This window comes from Petromyzon marinus, chromosome 31 (genome assembly GCF_048934315.1).
Source record: "Petromyzon marinus isolate PM22_M1 ecotype Great Lakes invasive population chromosome 31, UKy_Petmar_22M1.pri1.0, whole genome shotgun sequence".
In the NCBI taxonomy this organism is placed as follows: domain Eukaryota; kingdom Metazoa; phylum Chordata; class Hyperoartia; order Petromyzontiformes; family Petromyzontidae; genus Petromyzon; species Petromyzon marinus.
Window position 1 is genome coordinate 6176902 of NC_133697.1, and position 19396 is coordinate 6196297.

The 19396-nt window shown below is 46.6% G+C and overlaps 1 protein-coding gene across 4 annotated transcripts in view; it reads left to right on the plus strand.

Moving 5' to 3' along the window:
* The first annotated feature begins 871 nt into the window (after positions 1 to 871).
* LOC116947720 (MAP/microtubule affinity-regulating kinase 3-like) overlaps positions 872 to 19396 on the plus strand; it is a 53840-nt gene continuing 35315 nt past the window's right edge. For 2 of the 4 annotated variants that reach the window (XM_032963757.2, XM_032963759.2), the window contains exons 1-5: positions 873 to 2242; positions 9789 to 9998; positions 13174 to 13227; positions 15891 to 15939; positions 16571 to 16636. In XM_032963757.2, the coding sequence (XP_032819648.1) occupies positions 2198 to 2242; positions 9789 to 9998; positions 13174 to 13227; positions 15891 to 15939; positions 16571 to 16636 (424 nt within the window). In that variant the 5' untranslated portion in view covers positions 873 to 2197. Of the gene's footprint in view, positions 2243 to 5972; positions 6333 to 9788; positions 9999 to 13173; positions 13228 to 15890; positions 15940 to 16570; positions 16637 to 19396 lie in introns of those variants that run through there. The other 2 variants (XM_032963756.2, XM_032963758.2) reach the window with 2 other exon arrangements.

The window sequence follows — 19396 nt, forward strand, 5'->3', positions numbered from 1 at the left end:
TACGTGCTCCAGTTCACTGGCTAGGTGGTGTTGGTCGGAGATGCAACGGGCCCTATGGTGTAGGGTTTTGATGAGGGAATTCTTCTGGGCTGGATGGTGGTGGGAGTCAGGTTTTAGATAGGCATCCGTGTGAGTGGTTTTCCTGTAGACAGTGTCCCAATGAGCCTTCTGGTCTGTTTTCGATTAAAATATCCAAGGAGTATGAATTCCTGCAGTCACGAAAGCTTTAAATCATGTCTTAGCATTGTTTGTGTTCGTTGCAGCGAGAAGAACGACAAATAAACGCTCCTCCGATTCTCACGAACATTCAATTAGCGCAAGGAAGGCGTGAGACTCAAACGAAATAAAACTTTCATAATCCTTTTCAGCCTCTGGGCCACCATCAATGACGCAACCCTCCCCCACCACCAATGCTCGAGGTAGGTACGGCAACAAGGTAGGGCCCCGACGTCATCTTCGTGGCCGCTCGGATATTTCCGTAAAGATTTCCGAACAGAGCGTGCCGGGGAGGGGGATTGGTGGGTGGGGGGGAAAGCGAGCCTTTCATATTTCTCACAGCGGATGCGCAACGGTGGAGGGGGGAGCGCGCGCGCCACGCCTCGTCGGTCACCGGCTGACCAATCAGAGGCGACAACGCAAGGCGGACGCGTCTTATCCGCACTACGAAATCCAACTCCGTAGTAAACAGACTTACAGATGGCGGCCGGCGGCCGCGGGGGGGAGGGGAGGTTTCGGGGGGGGGGCGGGCTCATGAGCTACGTGACGCGTGGGGCGGACATCTTGGTAAGGGGCCACCTTTGCTACGCTGAGCTAATTGCAAGGGGCGGGGTGTAGCTGGGTGTTGACGCAGCGGGGCTCGTGCGGGGGGGGAGGTGCGAGTGTCTTAACGGGGTTGCCCATTGACCCTGAGCAAGATGTCTGCCTTGCCGGCGTCACGGCCCTTGTCGGCCCGCCCGCGCGCCATGTTCGCGAGGCGCTGAGCGGCGGCCCGGGCCGCGCTGCATCAGGGCGGCCAACGGGAAGAGGCGAAGGAGAAGCGGCGAGCGGAGGGCCACGCTTCGCCCCATGTCTCTGCTGCTGCTGCCGCCTCGTTGTCGTCGTCGTCGTCGTCATCCTCAGCAGCATCGTCGGCAACAGCAGCCACAGTTCAAGAAGGAGGGAGATAAGAGGGATACGGCAAAGGAGCTGCCGAGATCCCGACGCTGAGCGGATTCGAAGCGATCGGCGGCTCGGGGAGGTCCCAGACCCTTGACCCGTCCGCCCAGCTCGGCAGGAATTCCTAGAACTCGGAGAAGGGGGTCATTGGGACTCGCTACCCCTAGGCGACCCCCAGAGATTCAGGGACACCTGGTTCTCGGTATACAGGAGCCCCTATACTCGGCGCATCGATCCCTGGGGATCCGATTAGGGACCACCCCCTGAAACTTGGAGAGACCCCGGAACTCAGCGGAAGAATCCTTACTCGGCACAGGGACTCCCGGACTTTCCTTAGGGAAGCTCTAGACTCGGGGACGTATACGACACGGTTTAGGGATCTCGGTACAGAGATCCCCGGAGCACAGTGAAACCCTCCAGGTTCAGCTCAAGAACCCCTAGATTCCGCACTCAGGAACCGCGTGGAATTATCAAGGGAGCCCAGAGATTCAGGGCACCTGGAGTAGGTCAGCACAGGGATCTCGACAGAAAGAATCCCAGGACTCAGTCCAAGGATTCCAGGAACTCTGGGGTCCATAGTGGGCCCGTAGGATTCTGGAGAGGATCCCCTGTGATTCCGGGCAATGACTTTCGAGCCTGCTTCAAGCAACTTGGTAATGGCTGAGCCTTAAGCGACCGTCTCTGAGTTTTTAGGGTTGGACATTTGTGTAGAGGCGACACAAGTTGCTTTTATTTTTCGTCTTAAGGATAATTAAATAATCCAATCAGAACTTTGTGAGGTTTTTTTGTTCTTTTTTGGGGGGGAGGTGGAGGGGGGTCCTTCGTTTTGAATCGAAAGAAGTTCGTCTTTTTAATTTGCTGAACATATCCGTCAAGACCCAACAACTTCGCGAATCGGGTCATCCGTCCAGCTGCCACTGAGAAGTCATTCCTACACAGCCTTTGTTTTTTTTGTTGTTGTTTATTTCATTTATTTTTGAAATTGTCGTTCCTCGTCTTGTGAACACAAAACTCAAGTGGAAGAAACGCCGCCGCCGCTGAGATGTCGACGAGGCCGCCTCTACCGACAGTTTCCGAGTCCAAACAAGTAAGCACTGGGTGTGACAATGCATGTGGGGAGACATGGAGACAATAAGAGTTGCGGCTCCGACGAGGTTTGATGGCTGATGACGTGGGGTGGGGGAGGTCGAAACTGTGGAATTAACGAGGTGTGCGCGTGAATGCTCACGATGTTGGTGCGTCTGGGATTCCAGAAGAGGTGCGGAGGCAGGTAACGTTGGGGCGAAGTGTGATTGATGGTCATTCGGGGGGTGTTGTTGGGCGGCTTATTTAAGATGAGGAGACCGACGATGTGGAACTAACGAGGTTATGAAGGATGATTATGGTTGGCAATCTGGGATGGCCAAATAGTCTGGCACTGGTGAAGGTGAATGATATTGATGGAGGCTGATAAGTCTGGAGAGGTGGCGAATGTGGAGCAGGTAGGCTGATGATGTAGAATAGCGTGGCTCATCAAGTGTTGGAACAGGTAGGAGAAGAAAGCTTCAATTCAAGTTAGGAGAGAATGTTAAGATAATTTTTTTTGAAGATCCGGATTTCGGCAGTGTATCCGAATATGTATTTATATTGGAGGAATTCGATGAGCTATGAAGATCTTTTTTAACATGCCAAGTAGTGGTGGTGTCCACAGTACCTAGATAATTGGCCTCCACACTTCATCCGTCTAAAACCTCGTCATTTCCACTTTTTTTGGCCATTTTTGGTCATCCCACCACTACCCACACAACAAGTGTGTGGAGGCCAATGCAGAGGGGAAGCTTGCAAACAGGTGTTCAGGGCCAAGGAGGAGGTGTTGTGGCCGGAAGTGGTGTGGAGGCCGTATGAGTCGGATTTTCAAAGAGGTCTCGGAAGGCTGAGGTGTGGATCGGCCAGAGGATGTGAAGAGGCTGGAGAGCTTTGGAAGGTTGGAGATGTGGGTAGGGCGATGAGGTAGGTGGCCCTTCACAATCTTTATCCGTCGTTTTAAACAATTTTCTGCGCCATCAGATAGGGCAACAAGTGAGCAACAAACATTGGTAACTAATGGGTATTTATTTAATTTAAGCAGGGTCAGCATATCAGGAAATGTTGTCCTTCCCCCCCGCACCTCCGAATATCACCGTTGGCCACGTATGGTGCGAAAGAAGTTCAGCATACATATGGAAGGCAAATGACGTGAAGAGGCCACAATGGCGTTGACTCAAACAAGATGCTAACTCCAGGAAGTTACAAAGTTGAGGTGGCACGAGAGGTGAGCCTCCCATGTTAATCATTGTCTAGATTGAGATTTATGTTTGGCTCAACTCCCAAGAACCCTGCCAAAGAAAAGCCTGCCCAGTGGCCTAGTTTTAACAGTGCGCGTGGGAGGGCTAACGAGGTGCGTACGTCAGAGAAGTATGGGAAGGCCAGCAGGTGTAGAGGGCAGAGCATCGGACAGATCTCAGAAGTGATTTCACCTGATCCTACGCACACTCCCCTTCTCCATCGAAGAGCTGGGGAGGGTTAAACACTGAACAGTCCTTCCATATGACTAGAGAGGCGTTTGGGGCCATCTATAATGCAGATAAGCAGTGTCAAATAATGTCAGGTTAAAATATGCTGTACATAGAAACCCTGACTGGACACAAATGGTATTGACCCCTGAATCCTGTCACTTTGCAACAAGACCTGGGGCACCGAGGTTTCTGCAGTGTGTGTGAATAACAATCGTGGGTTATGGTTAATTAATACTGAGCTGTTTAGCCATATTTCATGGCAGTGTGCATATCGGTGAAGGGGAATACTTGGCGCCATTTCGGACATCACCCCCCACTGATGTTAGCCGTGATTGGGAATTTAACTCAGGTTTGCCGTGTTCAAAAAGCAGTGCACTGACGAACTGCTCCACTTGTCCACTCCCTGGTAAGCGGTAAATCAGTGTTCAGTTTCGGAATTTCTATTTGTATGGTGTGTAAAGGAGTCTAAAAAAAACCTCATCCCTTTATACCTTTCTGTGGTAGTCAAAACATTCCCCCAACTCTGACCCAACACAGTCAAGAGGCTTGTTACTCAATAGGCGAGTCACTGTGGGTGAGTTGAGCCACTTGGAAATTTTGAGGCCACTAAAAATGTGGCATTTCGTTTTCTAATTCGGATCAAAATATTGTACAACTGAATCTTATCCCTTAGAAAATAGATGAATGTCCTCTTATCCATGTGAATTGTTCATGGTGAGGTGGTTCACCAATAACTAAAACATAACCTAGTTTTGGCTTAACGTTCATGACTGCAGGAATTCATATTCTATGGTTCTTTAGGTAAAGTCACGATCGAAACGTCGTGATATTTTTAATCACTTTATTTTAATTACTTTTTTTATCTATGTGACTTTACCAAAATAACCATAGAATATAACTTAGTTTGTCGTCTCTTAACGCCGTTTAGAGGTTGTTTTGTTCTGGTCAGAATGCGTACATTACTCAATCGTAACTCTTGGACAATAAACCCATGTCATCTTATTCATACACCCATGTCATCTCAAGTTACTTGTTGATAGCTTGATGTGCTTAGTTTGTTGTCCTTCCCTTGCACCTCCGAGTAGCACGGTTGGCTATGTACGGTACTAAAAGAAGTTCTACATACAACAAGCTTGACATTGGTTTCTCATTCTGATAATAGCATACCCAATCGTATTTCATGTACTTTGCACAAACATCCACTTATGCATGCCACTTTGGTATGATGGGCCACGAGCAAATAGCAATCTAACCCAACTTGTGCCTCCCACTGTAGTTTTGTTTCGCATAATAAGCACAAGCGCTCAGTCTTAGCATTTTATGAAATACACTCTTGTCATTTCATTCATACTCCCACGTCATCTCATTCTTACTTTCATGTCATCTCATGTTACATTTCGATGGCTCGATGGGCCACCAACAATATAACTTCCGGCCTATCACTGACAGTTTTCATTCTCATTCTGGTAGGAAAAAGTACTCAACCTTAGCACTGAGACGATATACACTCACGCAGTCTTGTGTGATATATTTTTTTATGGCCAACAACTAACAACATATCCTAACCAAACATGCAACTCTTTAGTTTCTCACTTTAATCGGAATAAGTGCTCATTCCTAGCCCTTATACGATGCACCCATGTCATATGTCATCGCATTCGTGCACCCATGTCATCTCATGTTACCCATTTCTTGACGTGATGGGCCACCAACAAAGAACGTAACCGAACTTGCGCCACTCACTGCAGCTGCAGTTTAATTTCTCATCCTGATAAGACTGTACACAACATTAACCCTTAAACAATACACACCCATGTCGTTTCGTTCATGTTACAGTGCGTGGTGACATGATGGGCCCCAACGACTAAGCACTATAATCTAACTAAACACGTGTCTCTCACTGAACTTTAGTTTATCCTTCTCACGAGAACAGAAGTGCTCAATCTTAGCCCCTTTGACAATACACCCGTGTCATCTCTTTCATACACCCATGTCATCTCATATTACGTTTCGATGGCGTAATGGGCCAACAAAATAAGAACGCAAACCGTTGTGCCCCTTACTGGACTTGAGTTTCTCATTCTAACGAGAATACCTTCTTAATCATCTTGGCCCTTGTACAATAATACACCCATGTGTCATCTGATTCAGGTGTACATGTTTGCTGGCGTGATGGGCCACCGACTTAAGCGATAAACTAACACGACGCGTGCATGGTGTACCCCTCTTCCTCCTCCCCACCTCCCCTCCCCTCTAAGTGCCTCCTGCCTGCTTGCCTGCCTACGTTGCCTCGCCTCCTTGTGACTAACGCACCCACGCTTTAATAACTCATCGCCTTGTGTCCATACCGGTTGGGTTTCTTTTTTTGACGCTTACGCGTTTTAAAGGCCTGGCCCCAAAGAGCTGTAATGATACAATAGTGGCACAATGGTCCAGCCGGAGCTGTAAATAGCCGCGTGTGCTCGCCTCCGCTCTGCCCTCTTTTACTGAGAGTGCCACTTTTTTTCGGACTATTTTCGTGCCATGTTCGCTTGGGTGCGGGGGAGCGAGCGGTGAGTTGTGCCCCGGATTTCTTGGCGCGCTGTGCCGTAGACCCGGCGCGATCTGAGTTTGATTGCCTGCCACGGCCGCTGACATCTGATGGTGAGTGACGTCTGGACAAGAACCGATCTTGGGAGGCCCTCCGCCAGTCTGCACTAGGCGGCGTGGTGATGAAGTATGGTCAAACAACCCCCCCCCCCCGATTGTGGGAAGGCCTTCGACTCGAGCCTGTAAATGTTATGCTGCGTTGACTGCTGTTAAAGTACGATGGTCGGTGTGTTATATGTGTGTTATATATTGTGCACTAAGGATAATTTCCCATTTACAGCAAACTGAAGTACAGTGTTGTGCTGGGTGTGACATTATCTACCTGGTAATGTCGTGAGCGTACTGTGACCAGTTCGCTGGTGATGGGTGTAATGTTTCCTGTGCACTGCGGGCATTCTACCTTAAGATGGATGGTGTTGGGTCCACTTTATTGTACGTTGAGCTGTTTGCATTTTGAACTTTCTTTCGCACCTTACGTAGCCAACCGTGCTTATTGTACTTAGTGTTCTGAGTGTAAGGTGGAATGGGCGTTGTACGATGTATTTTGTATACTCAACACGTGGTGTGTGAGTTGCGTCCTGTAAGCTGGGGATACTTTTTTTTACCCGGTGCTCTGCATTTTGTTGGTAGTTGAGTGTTGGGTGTTTTATGCGGTGCACTGTTTTGAGTGTGTTTTGTTGACGGAAACACCTCCGATTAGCACGGCTGGCTACGCACACTGCGAAAGCAGTTCAGCATACAGACATACATGTTGAGGGTTGATTGTTCCGGTTGTTTTGTGTGCTGGGTATTGTGTGTTTAACATGTTGGCTTTCGTGACCAATATCATACATAATACAGGGCTTTTTGTTGGGTTAGATCGCGTAAACATATGAATGTGTCGTTAAACCCGCCACCACCCGACACAGCCAATTCGTAAGGTTTGCCACGTAAACAGAACATGCCAATTACTCGTAAAGCACACCAGGTTAAACGTCGTACTCAGATTGTAAATGTTGTGGCTTGGCTCTCCAACACACCGGTGTGCTGCACTAGTGACGAATTGGCCACGTTCTGTTTACGTGACAACCCTTACTAGTTGGCTGTCGGGTAGTGGCGGGATTAACGACAACATTTAAATCTTTACACGATCTAACCCAATACACATGTTTTATAGATGGGTATTGTGTGTTTAGGCTGTATACACTGACGTATGCTGTGTTGTGATGTGGACTCTGATGGGTGGGCCGAGTGTGAGATGTTATTCGTGGTAATGTGCACTAAATACAGCGATGTGCTGTGTTATTGGTTGTACTCTATGGGATGTACTGTCTGGAATAGTGTGCCGAGCCTTTTTTGTGCCGGGTGTTTTGTGTGTCGGGTGTAGTGTGTTGGCTGTACCGAGTATTGGATGGACTTTGTATTGTACAGCACTTTGTTGAGTGTTCTGTGTGTTGGGTGTACTCTAGTGGGTGTATCCAATCTTGAGTGTTCTGCATGCTGGCTGTAGTGTGTGCAGGCTCTCTTGTATGTTCAATCATATCTTCTGCGTGGTCACCGTGTCACGTGTACCATCTTCGGCGTGCATTCTGTTAAGTGTTCACGATGCTGTGTACTCGCTGTACAGCATTGTGGGTGTACGATGCACTGCACTTCTTGTCGTTGCCGATGGTTGTGTGTGCTGGGTGTTACACTGTTGGCTGTTATTAAGTGCTGGGTGTCTCCCACTGGTTGTGTCGAGTGTGCAGGGGTCCAATGTGTGTATTCAGTGTGTTGACTGTTCCGTCTGTGTGGGTGTTCGAGCATCCTGCTTGGCGTTAAGTGTGCGCGTGGTGTGGCTGTGCAGTGTTACTGTGCCTGACTGTGGCACAGCACTAAATGTTCTTTGTTGTTGGGTGTTCCGCGTTAGGGCGGGTGCACTGCTACACAGGTATTCTCTCCATCGTCTCCAGTATTGCTCGCCCGCCTGTTCGCTGCGTGCTGCATCTCCTGAGAGAGTGCTTGCGATCGTTGCGCGTCGCTGCTGCCAAGTAAATTACTTTGGTGTGGACACAGGACTCCCTGTCGTGTCCCCGACACCACCACCCCTCGTGTGTGTGTGTGTGCGCGCGCCTTCCGTCGTGTGTTTGAGATAATAACTTTTGTACCCTGGTGTTAAATGAAACGGCGCTCGCTTCTCAGCGGCCATGGTTTGCCTTTACAGTGGCCGGTTGGCTGACTGGAAGGAAATAAATGAAGAAACACACTAATGTTGCACCAGATTAGGCTAACCAGCTGGGTCTTTCTCCAACCCCTTTGGAGCCGAGCTGTGGACGTTTTTTGGTCATGCAAGCGCCGGCTGAAGGGCCGGCAACGTGTCCGGGGTTTCTGGGGGGGGGGGGGGGGTCACGAGTACTCATTGGGGGTCATGGGGGTCCAGTTATAATGAGAACTGAGTAACCAGTGTCAACAGCGCTGATGGTGTTTGCCTGTGAGACTCTGGCCGTGTGGGTGTACAGTACAACGTCCCCATATTCACCCTCGCTAATTGACCACCCATGCCCCCAACGCTGTGTGCACAGTGGTGTCTGTAACTGTCATTCTCTACAGATGTTCACAATGCTGCCTTCTTCACTTGCAGTAGTATTGTTTTTAAAGTTGCATACATTCGCTCGCTTCTGAAGCACAGCAAGGCATTTCCCCATGTTTAAAGGAGTGTTTTGAAAGGAGCGTTTTTTTGTCCAGTGACCTATTTTCTCACAGTGTAACTAATATTCTACGGTGGTTCATATATCTCATCATTTCACATGTCCGGCTATGTCTCAATTCCCAGTGAGTGAGATAGGCGACGTTGTTACTGCACTGAATAAACCAAATTGTGGTCGTTGGACATGTGTTTAGGTAGTTATACCAATGCAGTACTGTACTAAGATAAATTATAGTTGCTTGCGTGTTTCAAGAGTTTGTGGCATTTCTGTTAATTTAAGAAGCGGCCTGTTGTCCTCCTCACTGCCCAGTGTGCGATTTTGTCGTCTGTTGATGCCAGGCTGTGACACAGAAGACAAAAAAAACCCCTCCCTGATTAATTATAGGAAATAAAAGTGTCAAGTCTAATTGTGGCCCTGCGTGCCTCTCAACGCTGTGATTCTACCGATCGTTCAGATCCTTCTGACGAGGGGTTATAAATACCCGTTTTGAGCCATACGTGCCATTTAACGGCTTAATGGCATAGCTTCACCGCTTTCCCTCGGCTCCAGTTTTCATTCCGAGTATGAATATCGAAGTAGGATTTTAGCACATCTGCTACGTGATGCCTGGAGAAAGGGTACCTCAGTCTAACGCGTAATCTTTGTTTTAAAGAAAACAAACACACACAAACACCAGCAGCAGCAAAAATGGTCCCCAAGTAGAGTTCAAACACTGGTTGGCACGCATATGCACGGGCGCTTTTCCATTCAGGAAGCGGTTTGTTTTCATCATAACTTCCTCTCGATGTTCTGACCCCTTTCTCTCTCCCTCCCCTCCCGTGCGCCTTCTCACCCGCCACAACAGCCGCCCGCCGTGGGAGATGGCCCGGCTGAGGTCGGGAACAAAGCGGGCCAATCGCTGCGCTGCCGGAGCCCGCTCTCCAACTCGGCAGAAGATGCCCAGCCGCCCTCGGGCCAGACCCAACGGGTGGGCAACTACCGGCTCCTCAAGACCATCGGCAAGGGCAACTTTGCCAAAGTGAAGCTGGCAAAGCACACGCTCACCGGGCAGGAGGTGCGGCTCACGGGATATAAGCGATGGCGAGATGCGGGATGGATTGTGACGTTTTTGCGAGTGCCGACTCTCGTTTGTGCTTTTGCGTCTTTCGTGAACTCTTGATTATTCGTGGATGGATTCTTTCGATTACCGATGAAACCGTTCTTGCTTGGAAAATTAATGAAGTGTTTTTAAATGCGCCCGTTTAATTTTTTGCCGCTCCTCACTCGTCGAGTGACAATGGCTTGGCGCCCACGTGACCGCAAACACGTCGGCAAGTAAACCAATCACTTTAAATAAGCAATAAAAAACGACACATTCTACGTCTTGGCCCCAGTTCTATGCAGGTGAACAATAAATCAGTTTTATTTCCCAAATTAGAGATGCTTTACATCATTCGTATTTTTTTGTTTTATCTGGGCCACCACTCCATCCCTGTTACGCTGGAGAATCGAGAGTTGGCTGAATCTCTCATCTCCGCCTTCATCATGTGAGCTTATTCCAAGACAAAAAAATGTCTCCCGCTGAATCCGACTGTCGGGCATGGTAGTTAGCAGGGGCTGGTTCACTTTCCCAGTGATTTAACGACTTGTCACGATTTGGGAGATTTTTTTGTTTTGTTTTGGCCATCACGTTTGTATCCTGCCTTGATTGTGCAATTTATGGTTGCTCAATTGGGCTAAATGTAACGTTTGCATATAATGTGCATATATATTTCAGCAATAATAAGTGATGGGACGTCCTGTAAATGAGTACTATGTGTGTTATGGTGAGCGTAGGGATCTCCTTAATTGATTGGAAAAATCATATATAAGAAAATGTCATTTTGTGTTTCCACAAACAAATAAGAATTTATTTTAGTCCATTGGTCTATTGGCTTTCCAGACCAATATTATCTAGAAGCATTTGTTTAAGCAAGAAAATGCTTGACCGTTTTTTAACTTCTGGGTCTCATCAGCAGGGTTTGGGCTTGTTAAATAATGGATTGTTACATGTCTAGCTCGTATGACTGCTTTTGTTTCTCAAGTCTTTTTTTAAGTTGGCCAACAGACGTTGCCGCGGCTTAGTGCTCACTTTTACCGAGAGTGGTTTAAGACAAGACAGCTTCCTGTTTTTGTTGTTCATTACTTGGAGTGTAACTTTTCACACTGCCTCTGGCAATTCGATGAATTGTCGTGTTTCACCGTTGCGATTTGATTCGAGCATCAATTAGTTTAAGTTTTTGCTGAATGGGAGCACCTCTTGTGGCTGCAGGGATGAGTTTATCTCGTACTGAATGATAGCACCTCTAGTGGCTGCGGGAATGATGTGAGCACATTACATATAACATAAACCTGTAAAAAATGTTGATTCTGAATACATGTTAATTTAACACGTAGTCTTCTGCGACCAATATCCATAATAAAGGGTTTTTTTGGGTTAGATCATGTAAATATAAATGTGTCGTTAACCCGCCAACACCTGACACAGCCAATTTGTGAGGTTTGTTACGTAAACAAAACGTGCCAATTAGTTACTAGCTCAGCACACCCGTTTGTTGGTTACTCTCCAAGTAGTAAGTAATTGGCATGTTTTATTTACGTGACAAACCTTACTCATCGGCAGTGTCATGTGGTGGTGGCTAAACGACACATTTATATTTATGTTATCTAATCCAAATGAAAAACCTTTTATGAATGCTCGTGGATTGACACCTTTATTATGAGCTTAAGAATCTGAATCAATAGATTCGTTTGTCATCAGTACACACCTCTTAAATGACTTTTCCTATGCATTGCATATCAGGTTGCGAAGTAACGTCTGGTCACCTTACCTGTGTGGCTTGTGTATGAATGGTTTTTCTTCATTGTCTGATCATCAACTCGATTTTCTGCGGTAATGGGTGGGGGGGAGAATAGGTGTCCCAGAGAAGTAATTGGTTTACTCGCAGAAATGTTTGTAGTCACATGGGTACCGAATCACTGACCCCCACCCCCCCCATGACTGAGCAAATACATTAAATGAGCGGCACGTGTAAAAGGTATTTTACTAAAAAATTTCAGCAGCTCGTTTAATCTGTAACCCAGATAATCCAACGCATGGATAATCGAGAGTTAGATGTACTTGTTAAAACGATCGGATGCATGTTCATGTTACGGTTTCTCTCCCCCGATCACCTTCTGTCTGGAGCGCATCGAAGACCCGGTGATGCAGGCGCTGTTTCACGTTTCACTCTTTTGACAAAGCTGGTAACTTTGGCTTTTGGCGGTATAATTTACAGCCCCGCAACAAAGATTGTGTCTCATGGTCGGTACAGTGAGTGGGACGTCGTACAGTGGACCCGTTGGCAATGGCTACGGATGTCTTGATGGAGCATCCGACACAACGGCACTTTGTGGAGAAACGCTGCAAAGCGTTTATTAATACATTACTATTTAATCACTCGCAGCGTGTTATGTTAAATGCCATCGTTGCAGAAAACTGCCTCCTACATTTAACTGCGTAATGTGTTTGCAGTGCACAGGTTCAATGGCCACTTGGAAAGGAGTGGTGCTAATCATAATAGCGACGGGCATCATTTGAAACGAGGCCTGCAGAGAATAATGCAAACTGCCTGCGTGTTTATTTTATGTTGTCGGGAGGTGCTTCTTTGAACACCATTACGAACTAAGCGAGCGCTTATTTGATTAAGGTCAGAAAAGTGTACAGTAAGCTGACGTTTCAGGCAATCTCCCTTCTAGCAGAAGGCATTTTTAATAATGTGAACGTGGTGAGGTTTTTAAAAATATATACTTGTGTTTGCCCAACGCTGTAAATGTAGCCCCACTTAATTGGGCAACCAAGACTTTCTGTCAAAGCCCCCAAAGTCGACTTGAGCTCAGTGGGAGGTCACACATTCTCCTCCGCTGCTGCTATAGAAGTCTGGAAATCCCTTGCCCCATTAGTTTTGTGCCTGCCTGTCGACTCCCTGTGATCCTGGTTAAGTCCAGTATCAAAAACTTTATTTTATTCTGGCTGAGACTGAACTAACTGCTTTTATTTTTTTAATGACACTGTTTCTGTACAATGTCTTTTGAGATTAAGTCACGTGTGTCGATTATATATTCGTACGCATTGTGTTGTAATTCTACATTTTTCTATCGTGACAAACCCATGTGACATCGGCCAACTGTGTTATGGTGTGAAACGTGACGGTGCATTTGCTTTCCTGCAGGTTGCTGTAAAAATCATCGACAAAACGCAACTCAACACTTCCAGCTTGCAGAAGGTAATGTCGGTTTAAGCATTTTTTTTGGCCTTGCTGTAATTTTCTAATTGTAAAATATTCCGTAATATATGCACAGAAAAAAAAACGCTATCAGTTAAGGCACTTGGAAAGTTCACGAGTTTCCGTTCTCAAAGCAATTGAATGGCAAAGTAAACAGATGTATTGTTTAATCAGTTTTCCGATTGTTGCGAGCTGGTGGGCGGTGCCTGCGGTGTAATTTTGCTTGTTGCCGACTGGCCCGTTCCGGTTCAGCTCGCACGAAGCGGGCCCACTGTACAATGGTCACAGAATCGTCATTCTTTGCGTGACAACTGCGTGCAAAGTGGGGCTTTCTTTCCCCGGGCCGTGGGTCATTGCCAATGCAAAGCTTGAGAAAACCCGCCTTGACAAAAACGTCACTCGCTCGGACCAAATGAAACTGAGCCAAGTTTGTTTTAGTTTTCGGAGTAGCATGCCCAAATTTAAAGTAAAAGTTGGGGAAGGGAGGGGGGGTTTGTCCCAGGGTAATTATTTTCAAGTAGCAAAAGCGGCCTTTTCTGAGTACAAATAAAAGCTTTCGACATTTATTCTTAGATAATAGAGAATCATGGGGTGGAGAGGTGGTGTAGTAGTTAGCGCATTGAGCTATGATGCCTGCACTCCTTCCCAGTTGCGGTTACCATTATTGATGGGTGACATCCGAAACAGACCTGGCCTCCTCCCGCCTTCACCAACCCGCACTGACCGGCGTGGTTGCAGTATGATCCAAATACCCGCCATGGTCAACAAGGCCTGGTGAGGCCTTCATCCAGCAGTGGATTAACACACGGCTGTAAAATAACCAACTGTAATGAAGGGCCCTCTGGAGTGCAAGGCAAGCGAGTGGTGTCATGCTGCCCTTGATTGGTTCATGATGATTACTAAAAGATGTGGGACAACCGTTCCCACGTGTTGTGCAACACAAATGTGTGACCTTCATCACGTGTGTATCGATTTTGCACTACCTCCACTTCTTGATGGAAGAAATAGTTTGCTTTAATAATGTAGAATCGACGCTTGATATGGGGCAGCGGTGGCGCAGTGGTTAGCACACTGCACGATGAACCTGGAGACCCGAGTTTAATTGCCGGCCCTGACTAGCATCAGTGGCGAGTGCCCTCCACCTCCATGCCTGCTGTTTTTCACTCGTGTGGGGAAGTATGATAAAAAAACCCAGCCCCCATGACTGACAAATGTGAAGAAGCCTTCATCCTTGAGTGGATTGCAAAAGGTTGTAAATTATCAATTTTACATTGGATTACTTGCCGAATGTAGTGTTGGTTCCATTGTCTGCAATGCCAAACATATTTGCGTAGTGAGAGCTTCATGATGATCTTGGGACTCCGTTAAACTTTCCTGGATAAATCAATACATCTGTGCAGCGCTTTAAGTGTTACCTCATTCATATAATGGGTATACCACAGTTCGGCAGATTGCGTATGGTGGGGCAAAGTGCGGGTACTCCCACTTCTTCCAAGACATCTGCCAAGCATGAAAGAGTTGGCCAAATTCCCAAGCTCCAAGTAGAGTGGTGTAAGGAAATTTCAACGTACCACCTTGACCTTTTTACACCAGGTTCCTTCCACATACCAAACCCTCATTAATGAACTTCCCAATGCAGAAAAAACCCTTCCTGAAAATAAATCCAGATACTCAGCGAGGCATTCCTGGGTAAATAATTGGCATCTGTTGTAATTATCACTACCTGCATGGTAGAGAAGATGATTTGGGTTGGTGCTGGTTAAGGGGTTGGTACTGGCGCCTCTGTTGTTGAAGCTGTGGATTCCTCCCGTAACGCCTCGACTTTACTCCCCTGCTGATGAAAGCCGGTTTATTGGCGTCTTGTGACGCAGCAGCTGTTCTTGCCGTGTTTATCTGGCGTCCATACCACTGCCCACTCTACGCCTATGGTGGGTTTGAACGTGAAAAAAGGAAGTGTCATAGCCAGTTTTTGTTGTTTTTATATGTTTATCTTTATAAAAGAAAGGCAGCATTCTTTCCCGCTTTTCAAACTTACGTTTATCGGTGGGGTAAACAAAGCAAAATTAGACTCCAACTTTGTCAATCCACTGCTGGATGAATGCCTCCAAGTTTTTTTTTTGTTAACGTTACAGGTTATTTGACCATATTTCGACACGCTGATCCATATGGTTTGGCGAAGTCAGGGTGGGGGTCCAGGACCCCTTCAGATATCAATTGATGCTGATATTATTTGTGGCTGGAAAATTTAGGTCAGATTTCCAGGTTCATAGCAGAGTACGCTAACCGCTGTGCCACCACTCTCCCCCTGACCCACCCTCCTAATCAGTTGGAGTAGCATGTGGAAAATGCCACTGTTAACTTCATGCACATATACACACCTTTGTCATTCTACTGCTGGATTTAAGCATAGTTCTCTCGGATGTGTTTTCTGGGGTTGTGCCGCATATTGTCAATCTACTACCATGCCATATGGGTTACTGCGCCATTGCCACCAACTCACACTGCCCAGCGTTGTGCAGTTTGGCTAAACAACCCTCTTAAGTTACTGGTGTGCGCGCGTATGCCTTCTGTCCTTGAGCTACCTTCTTACGGCCTCGTTAAGTGTCATTGCTACTCTCCCCCATTGTAACGTTGCCTCCGCTGTTCCGTGTCCCCTCTTGCAGCTTTTCAGGGAAGTCAGAATAATGAAGGTGCTCAACCATCCCAACATCGGTAGGTATTTGCTCATGAGTCTGTTTGGTCATCCCTGTGCTGCACGACCCACTCACCAGGGATCTTGAACACAAAGTCCCACATTTAGCCGTTTGGAACGGCGTTGTGTGAAACGTTTTCTGGCATTGCACAACATATTTCACTTTTGAACATTGCTTACCTTTTCCTTTACATAGGTTTTCACGGTTGCGCCACATTGCTCTCCGATGTGTTTTTGTGTCATACACGATGTCAGACGTTTCTTGTCGGTATCCCGCGGAAGTTCAGAGCATGTCGAGCGAAACATCAGACATCGTGCCGAACAACACGCGGCACAACCGCTGAAAACACATCCGAGAGAGCCATGCTTACATTCCCTTCGGTCCCATAGTGAGAACAACATATATGAAAAGCGCTTTCATAATTTACATGAGACTATAAAAAAAATCTATATTTATGCATAAAAAAAAACTGTTAAGCATTGAATCTTGAAATTGCGCAACGTCCCATTTAGCCCATGTGAAAACGTGACCACGCTCCAGACTTAGAAAAAAAAACACTCTTTCATTGCGTCTACGATGCGCCGAGCAAGTGAGCTGGCAGCGCGCGGTGCGAAGGCCCTCACATGTGCTTGTGAATTATCTCCCCGCAGTTAAACTGTTTGAAGTGATTGAGATGGAGAAGACTTTGTACTTGGTCATGGAGTACTCCAGCGGAGGTACGAGTGCGGAGAAGGCGGTGTTTGCGCTCGCGTCTGCATGCGCACCCAGTCCCTGCCGCGCGTTGTGTTCTCGTTGTCGGCGCTCTGTCCAAGCACAGGGGTCGGCAACCAAAATAACAAGAAGAGCTGTTTTTTTTTTTAAATCCGGTAAAAAAAAAACATTTTCAATAGCCACAATGGACGTGGTGAATACGAGATGGTGGGTCCTTCTTAAAAGTAATGTTACGAAGCAGCCCTTCCAAGAGCCGTCGGTTGCCCCAGCCCCTGGTCAAGCAGTTGTCGTGTAAGAAAGAAGGTAGATGTGCAATCCTGCGATTCGTTGCTGGCTTGCTTCACGCCACTGTTGGTGGAAGGGCCTCCACCCCAGCGGGAGCTCCTCTAGACTAGCAGTGGTTCGCAACCTGTTTTTGGCTACTGGGTACCCCAGCTTGTTGAGTTTTGTTTCAACGGAGAACACCCCCCTTGCCTGACCGAACATGGTTCTGAGAATTTAATGTATGAATAATGAACACCAATCTTTTTTTATTGAGGCAATGCACGGGCCCGTGACATCACTTTTGTGTCACGTGTTTAAGCCGTCGATGTAAGCCAACCCTGTTTATAGGCCCAACAACATCAGAACTTTAACCATCTGTCCATTTTGTGAGGTATCCTGATTTGTTCATGCTCAATGGTTACTCGTTGAAAATCATATTGTTTAAGATCAATGAGTTTACAAAGGTATTTTATCTCGTTTTAGGTCACGATATGGATTTACATTTTATTGTAGTTATTTTACATTGGCAGATTCATACATTATTATTCACTAATGACTCGTACATGACAATTTCACACGTAAATTACCTCACGTACCGCCTGGGACATTGCCACCTACCCCAGGGGGTCCGCGTACCCCCGTTCGAGAACCATTGCTCTAGAAGGTATTTGGGCTACTGTATGCTGGCCAGACACTTTACCCCACCACACACGGCTTGCCGATTGACTGTATGGTGTACCCATTCATACTGCTGGGTGTGGACAGAGGATTTTAGAAACTTGCGCCATTGTTTCAAGAGTCGCGTTTGAATTGAATCGTTGACCTCCAGATTGCAAGTCCATTGTGCTTACCTTTAATGGACAAAAATGTATGATTGCCTAGGGTTTTTATCAGAAGACCAAATTCAAAATCTTCACCCGGCAGGCAACATTCGGAATTGAGTTACTTAATACGTGGATGCCAAAACCATTACTTGGAAAGCCAGCAGATGTTTTTAATTAATTGGTTCATTATATGAAGAAAATCAGGATATCAGTGCTGCATATATCGGTGCTCGGTAACACATTTGTTACAATGCGAAAGTTGAAATAAACCTGACCCGCCAATGCAACCCAACCTCAATATACCAACTGTCCCACCCCTCCTTCGCTAGCTTCCTGTTCTGTCTATGACCACATCGCCTTGCGTGCATGCGTCTGATCCCGTCAGATCTCGAAAACCAGGCAGGCTTAAGCCTGGTTAGGAATGCAGTAGAAGCTGAACATAAACACACCTTGGTATAAGCACAGTTCTGATATAAGCAGCACTTGTTTACATTATCCATGTTTTGGGGGGCACAGGCAACTTCTGATCTTCACACACTAATTCGTATATAAGCACACATGGTCTTGCTCCCAAGGGGTGTGCTTAAATCCAGCTTCTGCTGTACTTGGATGGGAGACTGCTTGGCAATGCAACTTGGGCTGCGGGTTGTTGAAACTTAGATTCTTAAATGCTTCTGTGCAGAGCTTTCAGTGTTATTCTCTCATGTGTTGGTATTTTTATTTCTACTAGAATTTCCTCCCACATGCCAAACGCTCGTGAATGGAATTGTCCAAACAATTCACTGCAAAGCCTTGGACATTCACTGAGGCTTTCCTGGAGAAACGAGTTATTGTTAATTAATTTAGCAGTCTTATTTACAAGGTGATAGTTAGGCTACCTGCTTGTCACCAAATTACCCTGAGTTTTGCCCGCTTTCATAAGATCCCATAGCCAAGCAGGTTCAACCCCTGGATACTGCTTTCATGCGCGACCATCATGCATGTGATGTTGTTGTAGGCTGTTAAGTACCTATGGTGGACAGCAGAGCTCAGTGCAGCAAAATCCATTGTTGTACTCTACATCTATATTCCCACGTCCGTGTTCCTCGCCTTCACCGACCCGCACTGACCAGCGTACTGAATCACGGTCAAAATAAACCACCTTGACCCGCATGGCACGCGTAGTCCCTCGTCCAGCAGTGGATTTAAACAAAGGGCTGTCCGTGTACTTGATACCTATTTATCCGTGCTTTATTCATTTCCTTTCTCGTGCTATATGATATGTTGTGAGTGTATGTTAATTTAGATTCTGCCCTCCCCCCATCCGTAGGCAGCAAATGCAGTGCAGTTCAGAATTTCTGCTACTTTGCCAATGCGGCACTGCCAACAACAACAAAGTGTTCGTGTTTTATCTTGAGCTTTGGCCGGTTTGCGGGTGGTTAGTTATTTGACGTCAATCTGTTTTTAACCATCTTATAAAGTTCCTCCCCAATAGGATGTAGGTTATTGCAATTGTGACCTGCAAGTTGTTATTGTAATACCTTCGTAAAGAGAGAGCCCTTGTGACTGAACAAAAGCCAACTTCTTTTAGTTGTGAACAAATTATTTTGTGATGCTGCTGCCTTGGTGCACAAGCACAAATAATCAAACAAATCAACACATTCCTCAATTACACTGTGGCCTAAAAGGAAATACATA